The sequence below is a fragment of the Oncorhynchus nerka genome, linkage group LG22, assembly GCF_034236695.1.
Source record: "Oncorhynchus nerka isolate Pitt River linkage group LG22, Oner_Uvic_2.0, whole genome shotgun sequence".
Classification (NCBI taxonomy): Eukaryota; Metazoa; Chordata; class Actinopteri; order Salmoniformes; family Salmonidae; genus Oncorhynchus; species Oncorhynchus nerka.
The window spans coordinates 19,282,301-19,299,839 of record NC_088417.1 but is presented as its reverse complement, the minus strand read 5'-3'; the positions used below and the strand labels follow the sequence as shown (position 1 = coordinate 19,299,839).

At 43.3% G+C, this 17,539-nt stretch overlaps 1 protein-coding gene across 1 annotated transcript in view; it reads left to right on the top strand.

Annotated features, from left to right (window-relative positions):
* Window positions 1–16,365, top strand: part of drd3 (dopamine receptor D3) — a 73,782-nt gene extending 57,417 nt beyond the window's left edge. The window contains exons 4-7 of the mRNA XM_065007007.1: window positions 4,515–4,711; window positions 9,659–9,724; window positions 11,270–11,657; window positions 15,634–16,365. Coding sequence (XP_064863079.1) covers window positions 4,515–4,711; window positions 9,659–9,724; window positions 11,270–11,657; window positions 15,634–15,830 — 848 coding nt within the window. The 3' untranslated portion in view covers window positions 15,831–16,365. The remainder of the gene's footprint in view (window positions 1–4,514; window positions 4,712–9,658; window positions 9,725–11,269; window positions 11,658–15,633) is intronic.
* The last annotated feature ends 1,174 nt before the right edge of the window (window positions 16,366–17,539 follow it).

Here is a 17,539-nt window from a genome sequence, read left to right as displayed (position 1 = left end):
TCCTATACTATCTCAACTCACCCCTCTATAAAAAGTTGCTTCATATACAGTACCATTCAAAAGTTTGGACACACCTACTCATTCAAGGGTTTTTCTTTATTTTTACTACTTTTTACATTGTAGATTAATAGTGAAGACATCAAAATGATTAAATAACACATATGTAATCATGTAGTAACCAAAAAAGTGTTAAACAAATCAAAATATATTTTATATTTGAGATTCTTCAAAGTAGCCACTCTATGCCTTGATGACAGCTTTGCACACTATTGGCATTCTCATTTTCATGAGGTAGTCACCTGGAATGCATTTAATTTAACAGGTGTGCCTTATTAAAAGTTAATTTGTGGAATTTCCTTCCTTCTTAATGCGTTTGAGCCAATCAGTTGTGTTGTGATAAGGTAGGGGTGGTATACAGAAGATAGCCCTATTTGGTAAAAGATCAAGTCCATATTATGGCAAAAACAGCAAAAATAAGCAAAGAGAAACGACAATACATCATTACTTGAAGACATGAAGGTCAGTCAATTCGGAAGGTGTCAAGAACTTTGAAAGTTTCTTCAAGTGCAGTAGCAAAAACCATCAGGCGCCATGATGAAACTGTCTCTCATGAGGATCGCCACAGGAATGGAAGACCTAGAGTTACCTCTGCTGCAAAGGATACATTCATTAGTTAACTGCACCTCAGATTGCAGCCCAAATAAATGCTTCACAGAGTTCAAGTAAGAGACACATCTCAACATCACCTGTTCAGAGGAGACTGCATGAATCAGGCGTTCATGATCGAATTGCTGCAAAGAAACCACTACTAAAGGACACCAATAATAAGAAGAGACTTGCTTGTGCCAAGAAACATGAGCAATGGACTTTAGACCACTGGAAATCTGTCCTTCGTTCTGATGAGTCTAAATTTGCCAACAGCCGTGTCTTTGTGAGACGCAGATTAGGTGAACGGATGATCTCCGCATGTGTGGTTCGCACCGTGAAGCATGGAGGAGGAGGTACGTATGATGGTGTGGGGATGATTTGCTGGTGGCACTGTCAGTGATTTATTTAGAATTCAAGGCACACAACCAGCTTGGCTACCACAGCATTCTGCAGCAATACACCATCCCATCTGGTTTGCGCTTATTGGGACTATCATTTGTTTTTCAACTGGACAATGACCCAACACACCTCCAGGCTGTGTAAGGGCTATTTGACCAAGATGGAGAGTGATGGAGTGCTGCATCAGATGACCTGGGCTCTACAATCACCTGACCTCAACCCAATTGAGATGATTTGGGCCGCAGAGTGAAGGAAAAACAGCCAACAAGTGCCCAGCATATGTGGGAACTCCTTCAAGACTGTTGGAAAAGCATTCCAGGTGAAGCTGGTTGAGAGAATGCCAATAGTGTGCAAAGTTGTCATCAAGGCAAAGGGTGGCTACTTTGAAGAATCTCAATTATAATATATATTTTGACCTGTTTAATGGTTCTTTGAGTTTGAGTTTATTTTATTTTTACAGGGATTAGCCAGCCGGCTAATTTTGAACCATAGTCCCTGGGCAGGTTATTAAAAACAATTACAATATAGACAATAGCAACATAGGACAAGCAAGACATAGCATACAGACAGAGTAACATAGGACAAGCAAGACGTAGCATACAGACAGAGCAACAGAACAAAAAGACAGCAAGACAAAAACAGCAAGTAAATGTGCTTTTCTTTAAGGGAACTATACAGTCACCTCTCATGGCAGACCTTGTGGATCTGCTGCCATATGTTTGGGTTTTCTGTTTAGCAAAAATACTGAGTGGAGGGGGAGCCAGTCCATTTAGGATCTTGAATACAAGACATCGGTGTATTGCACAAGATTTTCCCAACTCAGGAGCTCATGCTTTCTGAGGATGTAACAGTGATGATGGCTATTGGGCTTCCTATCAAGCACTTTGAGAGCCTGTTTGTAGACAGACTGAATAGGTCTTAATGTTGTACAGCAAGCTTGGGCCCAACTAGTCAAGCAGTATCATAGATTTGAAGTACAGTTTTGCTACCTCTGTAGTCAAACAATTTCGTATAAATTGGAAATTAGCTAGGTTGAATTTGGTTATTTGAATGACCTTTTGCACATGCTTTTTAAAAGAGAGGTTGGAATCAAGTATGATGCCAAGGTACTTAAAATTAGATACCACCTGGAGCTTCTCCCCTGACACATATACATCTGGCTCAGTAGCATCTGTTGCCTCTTTGTGAAGAACATGCAAACAGTTTTTTTCACATTGAGATGCAAACACGAGTCACTGAGCCACTTTCTAACCTGGACCATTACAGTAGTGAGTTCTTGTGCAGCTTGTTGTTTGCTCTTTCCATGAACATATATCACTGTATCATCTGCATACATTTGAACTTCAGACCCAGTACAGACAGAAGGCAGATCATTAATGTACAGGCTGAACAGGAGGGGCCCCAGTATTGACCCTTGGGGCACGCCCACATCATAACTAAGAGTGGGCGACAGCTCATTGCTCACTCTGACACACTGAGTTCTGCCTTCAAGGTATGATTTCATCCATCTCAAGGCATCAGGGGAAAAGTTGAACTTGGACAATTTTGTGATGAGAATCTCATGGTTAACAGTATCAAAAGCCTTCCTTAGGTCCAGAAACACAGCCCCAACAACGCCCCCTTTGTCCATCTTGGACTTCACATTTTCCAGAAGAAAGCAGTTGGCCGTTTCTGTGGAGTGTTTCGCTCTGAAGCCAAACTGCATGAAGTGTAATGTGAAGGGGCTGTTGTTGAGGTGGGCAATCAGTTGTTCTGCTACACACTTTTCAACAACCTTTGACAGGTAGTATACTAATGGGCCTGTAGTTACTCACGTCAACAGGGTCGCCTGATTTAAAGATGGCCGTTATTATGGCCGACTTCCATAACCTTGGAAACACCCCGAGACCAATAGATGTGTTGGTGACCTTAGTAATGGGGCCAATGAGTGACTCTTTGTAGTTTTTAAGAAAGGTAGAGTCCAGCCCAAACACATCTTTGGCTTTAGAGTTCTTTAGTGAGCTAATCACCTTGTTCACCTTTGACTCAGAAACCTCCCTTATGATGAAGACAGGTTGAGCATCATTTACTAGCATCATTTACTACATTATTCCATATGTGTTTTTTTAATAGTTTTGATGTCTTCACTATTGTTCTATAATGTAGAAAATAGCAAAAATAAAGGAAAACCCTTGAATGAGTAGGTGTTCTAAACTTTTGATTGGTACTGTAGGTCCATTATCTTTTCTATATATTTTCTATTTGGTTTAAGTTGTTTAAGTTTACACTGAAAGCGTTTCTCCATCCCTGTAACACTGGTATAAATTATTCGGGAGACAGACGCAGGAATGGGTCATAGGGTTTGTTATTGTACCAAAATTACGGCGTGCCGTATAAAGGCACGGGAACGAATGTCACGCCCTGGTCAGGGTGTGATTTGGGTGGGCATTCTATGTTCTTTTTCTATGTGTTTGTATTTCTTTGTTTTGGCCGGATATGGTTCTCAATCAGGGACAGCTGTCTATCGTTGTCTCTGATTGGGAACCATACTTAGGTAGCTTTTTCCCACATATGTTTTGTGGGCAGTTGTTTTCTGTTTTGTGTCTGCACCAGACAGAACTGTTTTGTTTTGTTCCATTTTGTTATTTTGTCTCAGTGTTCAGTTTAAATAAATTATCATGACCACGTTCCATGCTCCGCTTTGGTCCACTCCTTCTTCATGCAACGACGAGCGTTACAACGAAGACGAAACAAACACTATACAAAAACACAGGGTTGAAACCCAAACAAAAGAGTGAGGATTACCATGAATAAATAACACAAGTGCACAATGATTAACACACGGTACGAGATCCGTAATCATCATCTGCCCAAAACACACAGCACAGGTACTTACATGCACCAATGGACATTGTAACAATATCGGACGGACCATTCCCGCTGTCTTCCTCAATGGTCCATTATTATGTCACGCTGGTATGAAGAGATTTGGGAGACAGGCGCAAGAATGCATAATCGTTTTTATCGTGTTTTTATTAAACTCAAATTACGGCACGGGGACGAAGACCAAACAAACACGTAACAAAACACAGGGTTGAAACCCAAAACAAAAGAGCGAGGAGTACCTTGAATAAATAACACACGCACACAATGATTAACACACGGGATGAGGCCCGTAATCATCTGCGCAATCCACAATGGCAAGGAAGCCAAAACAAACAGCAGAGGTACTCACACGCACCAACGGACATTGTAACAGTAATGTACAGCCCAATGGACACCAAAGGGCACACTTATATGAGTACTAATCAGTGGGAAGTAATGAATGTTCCGGAGGGATCCGAAACCTTGCAGCTTGGGTCCCGACCCACAGCTTGGGAACCACTGGACTAGATGTTCAGCTCAGATCAGGATCAGGGGCGTACTGTAAGTGTTTAGTAATTGACCATGGTTGTGTTCCCCCGAACGGTTGTTTTCTTCTTCCTCAGGCGACCCGACGGTCTGCTCCATCTCCAACCCTGACTTTGTGATCTACTCGTCGGTGGTGTCCTTCTACCTGCCCTTCACTGTCACCCTGCTGGTGTACGTCCGCATCTATGTCTTCCTACGGAAAAGGAGGAAGAGGATGGCCTTCCGCCAGGCCAGAAGTGGAAAGGTCCAGCCAGGCTCGGCCCTGCCCTCAGTGGTGAGAACACATCCAAATGGTCCCACAGTGATAGTGCAAATGTACATTGAAGTGAGTGCATACCCTCATACATCTGCACATAGGTGTAAGGATTTCCTTACAGAAGAGATCTCAATGGGACTCACATAGATAAATGAATGATAAAGCACTACACGCTCACATCAACATTTCACTCATGAATAGCCAATGTCACAAGTGGCATCTGTCATGTGACACAACCATAAGGAAATGTTTACCACCATCATACAGATATCTTGGAGAGATCTGATATAGAGAGGAGGTCATCCAGCTATTAGGCTTGTCGTGGTTGCAGGAGGAGGGATGATGATATAACCACTCCATGGAGTTGTGCTGAGGTCCGTGCTGCTCTCTGGGTGGCCAGCTCCATATGATGTGTAGAAAGGAGCGTATCTGTGATGTGAGAGCTGGGTGAACAGGCTCAGTTCTACTCATTTGTCAGTTCATGTTATACGATCATGTGGGATCTGAGGATCCGTGGGCTTGTTGGAGTTCCTTTGATCATTACATTCACGTTCAGGCAGGTTTCAGGGTCATTTCCATCACACTAGAGGTGACTGTAAGGTCATGCCCATAATGTGACGGTAGCAGGTGGAAGGATAGTTTATGTTACAGTCCGCTCTTTACCGGCTTAGAAATCACAATGTCAAATAAATGGTAATTACATGGTAATTATAAACTAATTACTGTTTTGTTTAATTGGGATTCATTAAAATAGGAGCCATTATGTTGTATTTAGTTCCAAAGGGTGCCAATTGTTACCACATAATGTCTTAGTAAATACCAAGCAACACCATCTGGAGGGGAAGTCAAATAAAGAGAATTGAATCAGTGACATTGGGATTGGTTATAAGATCAGACCCTTCATTTGAGCGGCGGGTTGCAGGATCATTTCCAGTCATTGAGCCCAGGTTTGATCATATCCATTATGGGTTGTTTGTGTTATCAAATCACGTCCTAGGAGACATCTGGGATGAGGAAACTAACGGTGCTGTTTGGGAATGTTGGAACAGGATTTAGTTCCAGCTAACTGGAGAAAAATGTGATATGGAAAAGCTTTCAATGCTGCCCTGATTTATTTTGATTTTGATATAAATGGAATGCAATTTTTTTCTCCCCATCCAATTTCAATAGAGTCAATCAGAGATTAGAGCAAGATTATCTGCAACACAGCAGGCAAAGACGTTAAGAACTTGAGGAATCTGGTTTAAGGTGTTCGAGGGCCCTGTGCTACGTGGTTTAGTTAACAGCTACTATATTGACAGATGGATGGATGGGGGAATGGGTGCTAAGATAGATTTGTTTACCTTTTGAAGGATGAGTCAGGTGTGATATTTCCTCTCTGCCAATCCTCTCTCCCTCCTTCTCTCCCTCCCTCCGTCTTGCCTCCTGTGTGTTTAGGGACAGTTTGAAATTTACTGGGGTGGGGGGGGTTAGGGGTCCAAAATAGGGGAGGGTTGACTAACTTTTGTTTTGCTTTGGTGAGGGTTGTGTATTGTTTCATTGGGCAAAGAGGATGGTAGTGCATTTTTGTCCCTTGTTAACCTGTCTAGGACTGGGGTTCAACAGCCAATGAAATTGCAGGGTGCCAAATACAAATCAAAAGAAATCTCATTAATCAAATTTCTCAAACATACAAGTATTAGGCACCATTTTAAAGATAAAATTCTCGTTAATCCAGCCAAAGTGTCTGATTTCAAAAATGCTTTACAGCGAAAGCTCCACAAACGATTATGTTAGGTCATCACCAACTCACAGAAAAACCCAGCCATTTTTCCAGCCAAAGAGAGGAGTCACAAAAAGCACAAATAGAGATAAAATGAATCACTAACCTTTGATGATCTTCATCAGATGACACTCGTGGGACTTCAAGTTACACAATACATGTATGTTTTGTTCGGTAATGTTTACATTTACATTACATTTAAGTCATTTAGCAGACGCTCTTATCCAGAGCGACTTACAAATTGGTGCGTTCACCTTAAGACATCCAGTGGAACAGCCACTTTACAATAGTGCATCTAAATCTAGTAAGGGGGTGAGAAGGATTACTTTATCCTATCCTAGGTATTCCTGAAAGAGGTGGGGTTTCAGGTGTCTCCGGAAGGTGGTGATTGACTCCGCTGTCCTGGCGTCGTGAGGGAGTTTGTTCCACCATTGGGGGGCCAGAGCAGCGAACAGTTTTGACTGGGCTGCGCGGGAACTGTACTTCCTCAGTGGTAGGGAGGCGAGCAGGCCAGAGGTGGATGAACGCAGTGCCCTTGTTTGGGTGTAGGGCCTGATCAGAGCCTGGAGGTACTGAGGTGCCGTTCCCCTCACAGCTCCGTAGGCAAGCACCATGGTCTTGTAGCGGATGCGAGCTTCAACTGGAAGCCAGTGGATAGAGCGGAGGAACGGGGTGACATGAGATAACTTGGGAAGGTTGAACACCAGACGGGCTGCGGCGTTCTGGATGAGTTGTAGGGGTTTAATGGCACAGGCAGGGAGCCCAGCCAACAGCGAGTTGCAGTAATCCAGACGGGAGATGACAAGTGCCTGGATTAGGACCTGCGCCACTTCCTGTGTGAGGCAGGGTCGTACTCTGCGGATGTTGTAGAGCATGAACCTACAGGAACGGGCCACCGCCTTGATGTTAGTTGAGAACGACAGGGTGTTGTCCAGGATCACGCCAAGGTTCTTAGCGCTCTGGGAGGAGGACACAATGGAGTTGTCAACCGTGATGGCGAGATCATGGAACGGGCAGTCCTTCCCCGGGAGGAAGAGCAGCTCCGTCTTGCCGAGGTTCAGCTTGAGGTGGTGATCCGTCATCCACACTGATATGTCTGCCAGACATGCAAAGATGCGATTCGCCACCTGGTCATCAGAAGGGGGAAAGGAGAAGATTAATTGTGTGTTGTCTGCATAGCAATGATAGGAGAGACCATGTGAGGTGATGACAGAGCCAAGTGACTTGGTGTATAGCGAGAATAGGAGAGGGCCTAGAACAGAGCCCTGGGGGACGCCAGTGGTGAGAGCGCGTGGTGAGGAGACAGATTCTCGCCACGCCACCTGGTAGGAGCGACCTGTCAGGTAGGACGCAATCCAAGCGTGGGCCGCGCCGGAGATGCCCAACTCGGAGAGGGTGGAGAGGAGGATCTGATGGTTCACAGTATCGAAGGCAGCCGATAGGTCTAGAAGGATGAGAGCAGAGGAGAGAGAGTTAGCTTTAGCAGTGCGGAGCGCCTCCGTGATACAGAGAAGAGCAGTCTCAGTTGAATGACTAGTCTTGAAACCTGACTGATTTGGATCAAGAAGGTCATTCTGAGAGAGATAGCGGGAGAGCTGGCCAAGGACGGCACGTTCAAGAGTTTTGGAGAGAAAAGAAAGAAGGGATACTGGTCTGTAGTTGTTGACATCGGAGGGATCGAGTGTAGGTTTTTTCAGAAGGGGTGCAACTCTCGCTCTCTTGAAGACGGAAGGGACGTAGCCAGCGGTCAGGGATGAGTTGATGAGCGAGGTGAGGTAAGGGAGAAGGTCTCCGGAAATGGTCTGGAGAAGAGAGGAGGGGATAGGGTCAAGCGGGCAGGTTGTTGGGCGGCCGGCCGTCACAAGACGCGAGATTTCATCTGGAGAGAGAGGGGAGAAAGAGGTCAGAGCACAGGGTAGGGCAGTGTGAGCAGAACCAGCGGTGTCGTTTGACTTCATATTGTTCATATTGTTCATATTTATATCCAAAAATCTTATTTTACATTGGCGTGTTACGTTCAGTAGTTCCAAAACATGCAGTGATATTGCAGAGAGCCACATGAATTCACATAAATATTTATAAATAAATATTTTAGACATGGAAATATAGATACACTTCTCCTTAATGCAACCGCTGTGTCAGATTTCAAAAAAACTTTACGGAAAAAGCATCATCTGAGAACGGCGCTCAGAGCCCAAACCAGCCAGAGAAAAATCTGCCATGTTGGTCAACATTATTCATAAACAGCATTATAAATATTCACTTACCTTTGATGATCTTCATCAGAATGCACTCCCAGGAATCGCAGTTCCACAATAAATGCTTGTTTTGTTCAATAATGTCCATCATTTATGTCCATTTATGTCCAATAGCTTCTTTTGCTAGGCCGTTTGGTAAACAATCCAAATGCGCGATCTGGTCCATTCGGACAAAACATTCAAAAAGTTATATTACAGGTCGAAGAAACTTGTCAAACTAAGCATAGAACCAATCTTTAGGATGTTTTTATCATAAAAGTTCAATAATGTTCCAACCGGAGAATTCCATTGTCTGTTGAAAAGCAACGGAACGACAACTACCTCTCAAGTGAAAGTGCATAACTGAGAACGAGGCTGTAGGCAGAACACTGACTCAAAGAGCTCCCATCCGGTCCCACATCACAGTAGAAGCCTGAAACAACGTTCTAAAGACGGTTGACATCTAGTGGAAGCCTTAGGAAGTGCAACATAACCAATATCCCACTGTGTATTCAAGATGGTGGTGCATTGGCACAGAAACCTGTAGGTGGAAAATTAGTTGTTTATATTATTCTAAATATGGCATCATAATTGTGATAATCTGATATCCCCATAGCTGATCATTGTCTGGCTCTGATCGTAGTGTAGGACTAATGAAACAGGCAGGGAGATTGAACTCATCCTTGGTGGTGGGCGAACCCTCAACCTCCTGGCCCGTATTCATTTGTGGCATCGACTATGCCACAAAAGCTGAAGTGGCAAAGTCGATATCCACGACTATAAACACAGGGTCGCTAGGATTATTATTTGTGGTCGTAAACATTTTTTTGAGTTAATTCTATGAGGGTAAATTTCAAACTGTCCCTTACATGTTGCAAGATGAGTCAGTCATCATGTGTATCCCTCTCTCCATCTCTCTCTCGCTCCATTCATCCCTTTCTCTCTCCCTTCATTCCCCTCACCCAGGAGACATGTCTGCAGGAGGAAACCCCCAAGGAGAAGAGAGACCTGTCTCCCATCAGGATCAAAGTGGTAAGAGTTGTGTGTATATGTGTGTGTCTGAGTGCGTGTGTGTGTGTATATCTGAGTCCATGCGTGTAAGTCTTTATGCGGTCTGCATGTAGGTGTTTGTTTATGTTGGAAAGTATGAGAGGGTAAAGTACACTTTTAGAAGTAAAGGAGCCTGGGAGAACCTTTTGGGGTTCTAAAAATTGCCACACAGGGAACCTTTCCAGTTCAAAAAGGTTCCTTGAGGAACCTCTCGGAAAAGAGGAATCCCTGTGTAAAGGTTGAAACTGGAACCTTTTTGTGATGGGAGGGGTTCCATTTTTTACCTTTTTATTAATATATTGTAGAGGTGGCAGCCTATCAGAAGGAATGGCTTTCAAATAGTTATTGTTGGTCAAACGTTAGAGTAAATCTCATTCCTGTTTATCATGTTAAGTTTGAACATATTCTCCTTGAATATTTATGCATATTACGTATTCTAATATAATATTAATAATATTAACATTGCTGATTATATATAGTAATAAAGTGTTAACTATTCCAACTTTGGGATTTGAATAGACTCTTGAAGAACTGAGGGTATGTTTACACAGGCAGCCCAATTCTGATTATTTAAATTGGTCTTTTGACCAACCAGAGGTGCAAATATGAACAATTGACTAGCAACTAGCAATGGTTCCTTTAGGAACTACAGGGGTTCCTTGAGGATCTCCAGGGTTTCTTGAGTCACCACTAATACTAAGAGTGTATGTGAGATAGACAGCTTCGAGGCAGATAGATAGACAACCTGAGTTTTTGGATGGGTATTCAAGCTGCACTGTTGTTGGTTTAAACAGAATCTAAATAACTCACCGACTTTCAATGAATCAGGTGGCATATTCACATATTCTTGGCTGTGAGTGTCTGTTCTCTTTTTAGCACTCTGTGTGTGTGTGTGTGTGTGTGTGTGTGTGTGTGTGTGTGTGTGTGTGTGTGTGTGTGTGTGTGTGTGTGTGTGTGTGTGTGTGTGTGTGTGTGTGTGATTACTTTTTCTTAGCCCCAGGGCTGTGAGGAAGCTGAAAATCTGAATTATGAAGCTCCTCTCCTCGCCTACTGCCTCTAAACTCCGATCCCAATCTTAAAGTTTTGCGCTTTATTTGTCACACCAGCTCGCGCATAATCAACAAATTACTTCAAAGATGGAGAAAATGACAAGCTTTAATTTCCTACTGAGAACATGGCTGCGAGGCTCGGCTGTTAGACGTGTGTTCAGACTGACAGGTGGAAACATGAGAAACAGGAAGGAGCAGTGAACTAGGAAGGGCCTGGGTCTCTGAAAGTACGGGGTGGAGATCAGGGACACGTCCAGAATCAGGAGTAAATGTCAGGGAATCCTGTCACCTGGTGTCCCAGGTCTGAAAAAGTCCCTGATTAGAGGGGAAATATGAAAGCAAACAGTGTTGCAGACCTTAATCTGCATACCCCCATCCCCTCCCTCTGGAATCAGACAAGGGCTTGTTTTTGGACCAGATCAACAGTAGGGTCATTGGTCATCACCTTCAGATATGACTGACTGTGTGTTCCTTCCAGGAGAGTGTGGAGCCGGCATTGCCCCCTAAAACTCACCTCCTGTCGGGGTGCCTGAGGCGTAAGCGTACCCGGACGGCCCCCGTGGAGAACACTCTGCTGCCCCCAGTGGACATCCAGAACTACTGCAGCATCAGCCACGCCTCCTGCGGCCGCACTGAGCACGAACAGGACCATGCCGAAGAAGAGGAGGAGTTGGCCAAAGAGAGAGCGCGTAGACCCGTGAGAAGGAGCTGTGAGGTCAAGGAGTTGTCCAATGGACGCATTCACACGGCCCTCCGCCCCACCCCCTGCTCCCAGTCCCTGGCCGGCCAACAACAACAACAACATGGAATCAGGAGCATGCAGAACAGGGAGAAGAAGGCTACGCAGATGCTGGCCATTGTTCTTGGTAAGAAGTAGTACTCTCTCTATTAGGACTATCACCATGTATATTATTCATTCATCTCTATGAACTCTACCACGTGATTTGATTGAGAACACATGGACCACATGGGGAAGAGTGGAAAGGAGAGGAAAGACAAAGTAGTCAAATGGGTCAATCAGAAGCTTGGGATGATAGACTGTGAATACTGTTGTAGAATACTGGGGCTATGGACATGGGGGTCAGAGGTCAGAATCACTCTCCCTCCCAGATCTATTCCCGCCATTATAACACCATTTTACTCTGCAGAATAATAGAACAATGTCTCCAGAGCCATACAATACCATTGTATTGCCTATGTAGGATATCAGTTACAATTCATTACCTTCACTGCTGGGTGCCAAGCACTAGTTTGTCTTCAGTTCTAGTGAGACTTTATTAAATCAGAACAGACCATGGTAAAGCTGAAATGTAAATTGGATGGGTGGATCTAAATATAGATATGTCAATTGCATGGATGGATCTAAAGATAGATATGTAAATTGGACGGGTGGATCTAAAGATAGATATGTAAATTGGACGGGTGGATCTAAATATAGATATGTAAATAGGGTGGGTGGATCTAAAGATATGAGGTGAAACACCTGCAGTAGCACCTTACCATTCTATTTTTCTTTCACACACACGCAAGCGCACACGCACAGACACATGTATACACACCTGCACACACGCATGCACCACACACACATACACACACAAACATACACACTGTAATGATTAGCGGGTGTTGTTAGCCTCCATTGGTCCCGGCTGTTCATTGTGAGAGCTGGCATGTTGGCGAGTCCATGCCCTACTGAGTGAGACTGAAGCTAATCAGAGGTGTCTGCTTAATTAGACAGAAGAGTCACGTACGCACACATACCACACAAACACACACACACACACAGAGAGCAGATGTCCTCAGCCTGACACACTCCCTGGCTTCTCTGGCCTAGAGAGAATTGGATCGGTCAGCCATGTCACATGACTTGGACGACTTTGAACTGTGGGGGAGCCACTTTCTGAATTCCAAATCGACACCTAGCCCGCGGTATCTTAATTTGATCACTCTGTTGTCGGTGAGAATTTTTCTGCGTCGTCAAATGAGCCCGTGATTTACATAAATTCACTGAAACCCTGCAGTTCTCTTTCTCAATCACTCGCTTAACACTAAAGCACCAAAAAGAATACATTTCCTACTACTAGGTCCTACTGTAGGTCCTACTACTGCAACATTCAAATGCACAGTATCTTAAATGCAGCCATACACATCAACAACCACTGTTTTATAAAGCTTAAAGAGATTGAAGGGAATCTTAAGCACTTACAAATCCATAAGATATTGTTGAATTGGAATTCATAACATACAGTGCCTTCAGAAAGTATTCACACCTCTTGACTTTTTCCACATGTTGTTGTCTTAAATGGCCTGCATTTAACATTTATTAAATTGAGACTTTGTGTCACTGGGCTACATCATGTCAAAGTGGAATTATGTTTTTAGACATTTTTACAAATTCATTAAAAATGAAAAGCTGAAATGTCTTGAGTCAATAGGTATTCAACCCCTTTGATATGGCAAACCTAAACAATATCAGGAGTAGAAATGGGCATAACAAGGCACATAATAAATTGCTCTGTGTGCAATAATGGTGTTTACCTCATCACTATACCCCACACGTATAATTATCTGTTAGGTCCCTCTTTCGAGCAGTGAATTTCAAACACAGACATTGAATATCCAATGAGCATGTTGAAGTCAGTGGAGGCTGCTGAGGGCAGGAGGGCTCATAAGAATGACTGGAAAGGAGCAAATGAAATGGCATCAAACACATGGTTTCCATGTGTTTAATGTATTTGATACCTTTCCACCTATTCTGCTCCAGTCATTACCACGAGCCTGTCCTCCCCAATTAAGGTACCACCAACCTCCTGAAGTTTAAGTTGAAGTTATTAATTTGGATGGTGTATCAATACACCCAATCATTACAAAGATACAGTTGTCCTTCCTAACTCAGTTGCCAGAGAGGAAGGAAACCGCTCAAGGATTTCACCACAAGGCCAATGGTGACTTTAAAACAGTTACAGAGTCTAATGGCTGTGATAGGAGAAAACTGAGGATGGATCAACAACATTGTATTCACTCCACAATACTAACCGAAATGACAAAGTGAAAAGAAGGAAGCTTGTAAAGAATAAAAATATTCCAAAACATGCGTTCGGTTTGAAATAAGGCACTAAAGTAATAATGCAAAAAATGTGGCATATGTATGTCCTTAATACAAAGAGTTATGTTTGGGCCAAATCCAATACAGCACATCACTGAGTACCACTCTTCATATTTTCAGGCACGGTTGTGGCTGCATCATGTTATAGATGTGCGGCAAGGACTAGGCAGTTTTTTATGATACAAAGAAACAGAATAGAGCTAAGCACATGCAAAATCCTAAAGGAAAACCTGGTTCAGTCTGCTTTCCAACAGACACTGGGATATGAATTCACCTTTCAGCAGGACAATAACCTGAAACACAAGGCCAAATCTACATACAATGTTCCTGATTGGTCTAGTTACAGTTTTGACTTAAATTGGCTTGAAGATCTATGGCAATATTTAAAAATGGCTGTCTAGCAATGATTAACAACTAACTTGACAGAGCTTCAATAATTTTTTAAGGAATAATAGTGTACAAATATTGTACAATCCAGGTGTGCAAAGCTCTTAGAGACTTACCCAGAAAGACTCACAGCGCTGAATCGCTGCTAAAGGTGATTCTAACATGTATTGACTCAGGGGTGTGAATACTTATGTAAATGAGATATTTCTCTATTTCATCTTCATAAATTAGCAAAAATGTAAAAAACATGTTTTCACTTTGTTGCTATGGGGTATTGTGTATAGATGGGTGAGATGTATTTTATTTTCTATCCGTTTTGAATTCAGGCTGTAACACAACAAAATATGGAAGAAGTCGAGAGGTAAGAACACTTTCTGAAGGCACTGTATCATTTTGTTTCAGGGCTTAATACAGTATATCATATGACATTGTTTACAAAACTTTCAAAACTACTGGCAGAAATGATACGAAACCTTTATAACGCATCTTTAATGACACAAGAGCGATATTGGTCTCTCCACTATGACGTACAATTGTATCCGAAATGCAATTGGACTCTAAACAACTAGTTTCCCGTTAGAAATTATCACTTTTATGATAATAATCAAATCTTCCTGCTGCAGGGTTATTTTACTCCTTCAACGAAACCGGTCAAATGAAGATCCTACATAAAGGAACATCCTACATTAAAGATCTGTACATTAAGTGTCTATGGGGGTATGGGTCTACTTGGAATTCTGTCAGTGTGTTGAAGTTGCTGTGTGTTAACTTGCTGGAGGATGTTTGTATAGGAGCATAAAACCCATTAACCCTGTAGACCAGGCTTGCTCTCTGTGGCTGCTGTAGCATGCGTTAGCTGACCGTAAGGCTAATGTATACACCACACACTGTACAGGTTCATGAGAAATGAAAGTGTTTGAAGTCATAATTCTTTTACTTTTTCACTCCCTCCTCTTTATCTCGCTTTCCGCTGTCTCGTTCGATCTCTCGTTCTGTCCCCCCCCTCTCTCTCCATCCCTTTCTCTCTCTCTCTCTGTCCATCATGCTCTCCCTCTTCCCCATCCATATCTCCTCATCCCTCCCCCTCTTTCTCCATCCCTCTTGCTCTCTCCATCGCTCTCTCTCCATCCCTCCATCTCTCTCTCCCCCTTCCTTCCCTCTCTCTCCATCCTTCCATCTCTCCCTCCCCTGTCCCTCTCTCTCGCTCCATCCCCCTCTCTCCATCCCTTTCTCTCCCCCCTCTCTCTCTCCATCCCTTTCTCTCTCTCCATCGCTCCATCTCTCCCTCCCCCTTCCCTCCCTCTCTCTCTCCATCACTCTCTCTCTCTCTCTCTCTCTCCATCTTCCAGGAGTGTTCCTGATCTGCTGGCTGCCGTTCTTCGTGACTCACATCCTGAACACCCACTGCAGGACGTGTCGTATTCCCCCGGAGCTCTACAGCGCCTTCACCTGGCTGGGCTACGTCAACAGCGCCCTCAACCCTGTCATCTACACCACCTTCAACATTGAGTTCAGACGCGCCTTCATCAAGATCCTCAGCTGCTGAGAACAGAGTTGGTCCAGCATGACCATGTCAGGCTAATGGCCAGGCACCTAAACTGTACTGGACCTTGGGCCCGGCATACCTGAGTTTGAATAAGACACATGAGTCATGGCCTGAGCCTGACTGCATATTATCAGGGGCAATGACTCTACTTCAATAAGATCATCTGCTGCTGAGAGGCCAATAGGTCCACCATAACCATGTCAGGCAAGGCTTATGACCTGTACTGGACCTTAGGCCCGGCCCACCTGATGTGCACACCTGAGCATGGATAATGGATACAGTACCTGAGCCATGGATACATGAGCCATGACCCGTCCATCTTTAGGGTCAATGACTCGTCTTCATTGAAATCATCTCCAGCTGAGAGGACAGATCCATAAAGACCATGTCTGACCATGCTCTTCCACTGAACCTCTCAGCACACTATAGCACACCTGAGCAAGGACTCTCTGACGGTAACACAGGCCCTGCACACCTGAGCTGAACTACAGGTACCGTATCAGACTTGGCTGCTAGTTAGCTGGGCAAGGACCTGCTCTACCTGTGTTATACTGTACACAGCGGGCAGAGGACATGAAGGGAGGGTATGGGAGTTAAATTCAAACCATACAAATTACTGATACAATACTGGTGATTCAGAGGTGGGGGAAATACTTGTATAGAGAAAAGAGGACAAATGCAACAAAGGAAATGAAGAGAAGTAGAGTTCCACACATCCATATGACACAATGCCCTTTCCCTGCTGCCTAATGCAGGGGAATTCAACCGGAGGTACTACAGGGGCTCCGTGACAATAAATACAAAATAAAGTGGAAGAAAAAATAAAGTGGAAGAATACCATTTTTATTTAAATGTTGTTTTGACTATCCCTAGCAACAACAGATTAAACCATTTCTTTATGACATACTTCTTCCACATTTTGTTGTGTTACAGCTTGAATTTAAAATGGATTCAATTTAGATTTTTTTTGTCAATGACCTACACATAATACCCCATAATGGCAAAGTGGAATTATGTTTTTAGAAATTTGTACACATTAATAAAAAATGAAAATCTGAAATGTCTTGAGTCAATAGGTGTTCAACCCCTTTGTTATGGCAAGCCAAAATAAGTTCAGGAGTACGAATTTGCCTAACAAGGATTTTTGAATGACTACCTCATCTTTGTACCCCAGCCGAGCAGTGAATTTCGAACACAGATTCAACCACAAAGACCAGGGAGGTATTCCAATACCTCACAAAGAAGGAAACCTATTGGTAGATAGGTAAAAAAAAAAAAGCAGACCCTGAATATCCCTTTGAGCATGTTGAAGTTATTAATGACACTTTGGATGGTGTATATACACCCAGTCACTACACAGACACAGGCATCCTTTCTAACTCTAGCTCAGGGATTTCACCATGAAGCCAATGATGATTTTAAAACAGTTACATAGTTGAATGGCTCTGATAGGAGAAAACTGAGGATGGATCAACAACATTGTAGTTACTCCACAACACTAACCTAAATGACAGCGTGAAAAGAAGGAAGCCTGTACACAATAAATATATTCCAAAACACGCATCCTGTTTGCAACAATGCACTAAAGTAAAACAAAAAAAAATGTGGCATAGAAATTAACTTTATGTCCCGAATACAAAGTGTTATGTTTGGGGCAAATCCAACCCAACACATCACTGAGTACCACTCTCCATATTTCCTGGCATGGT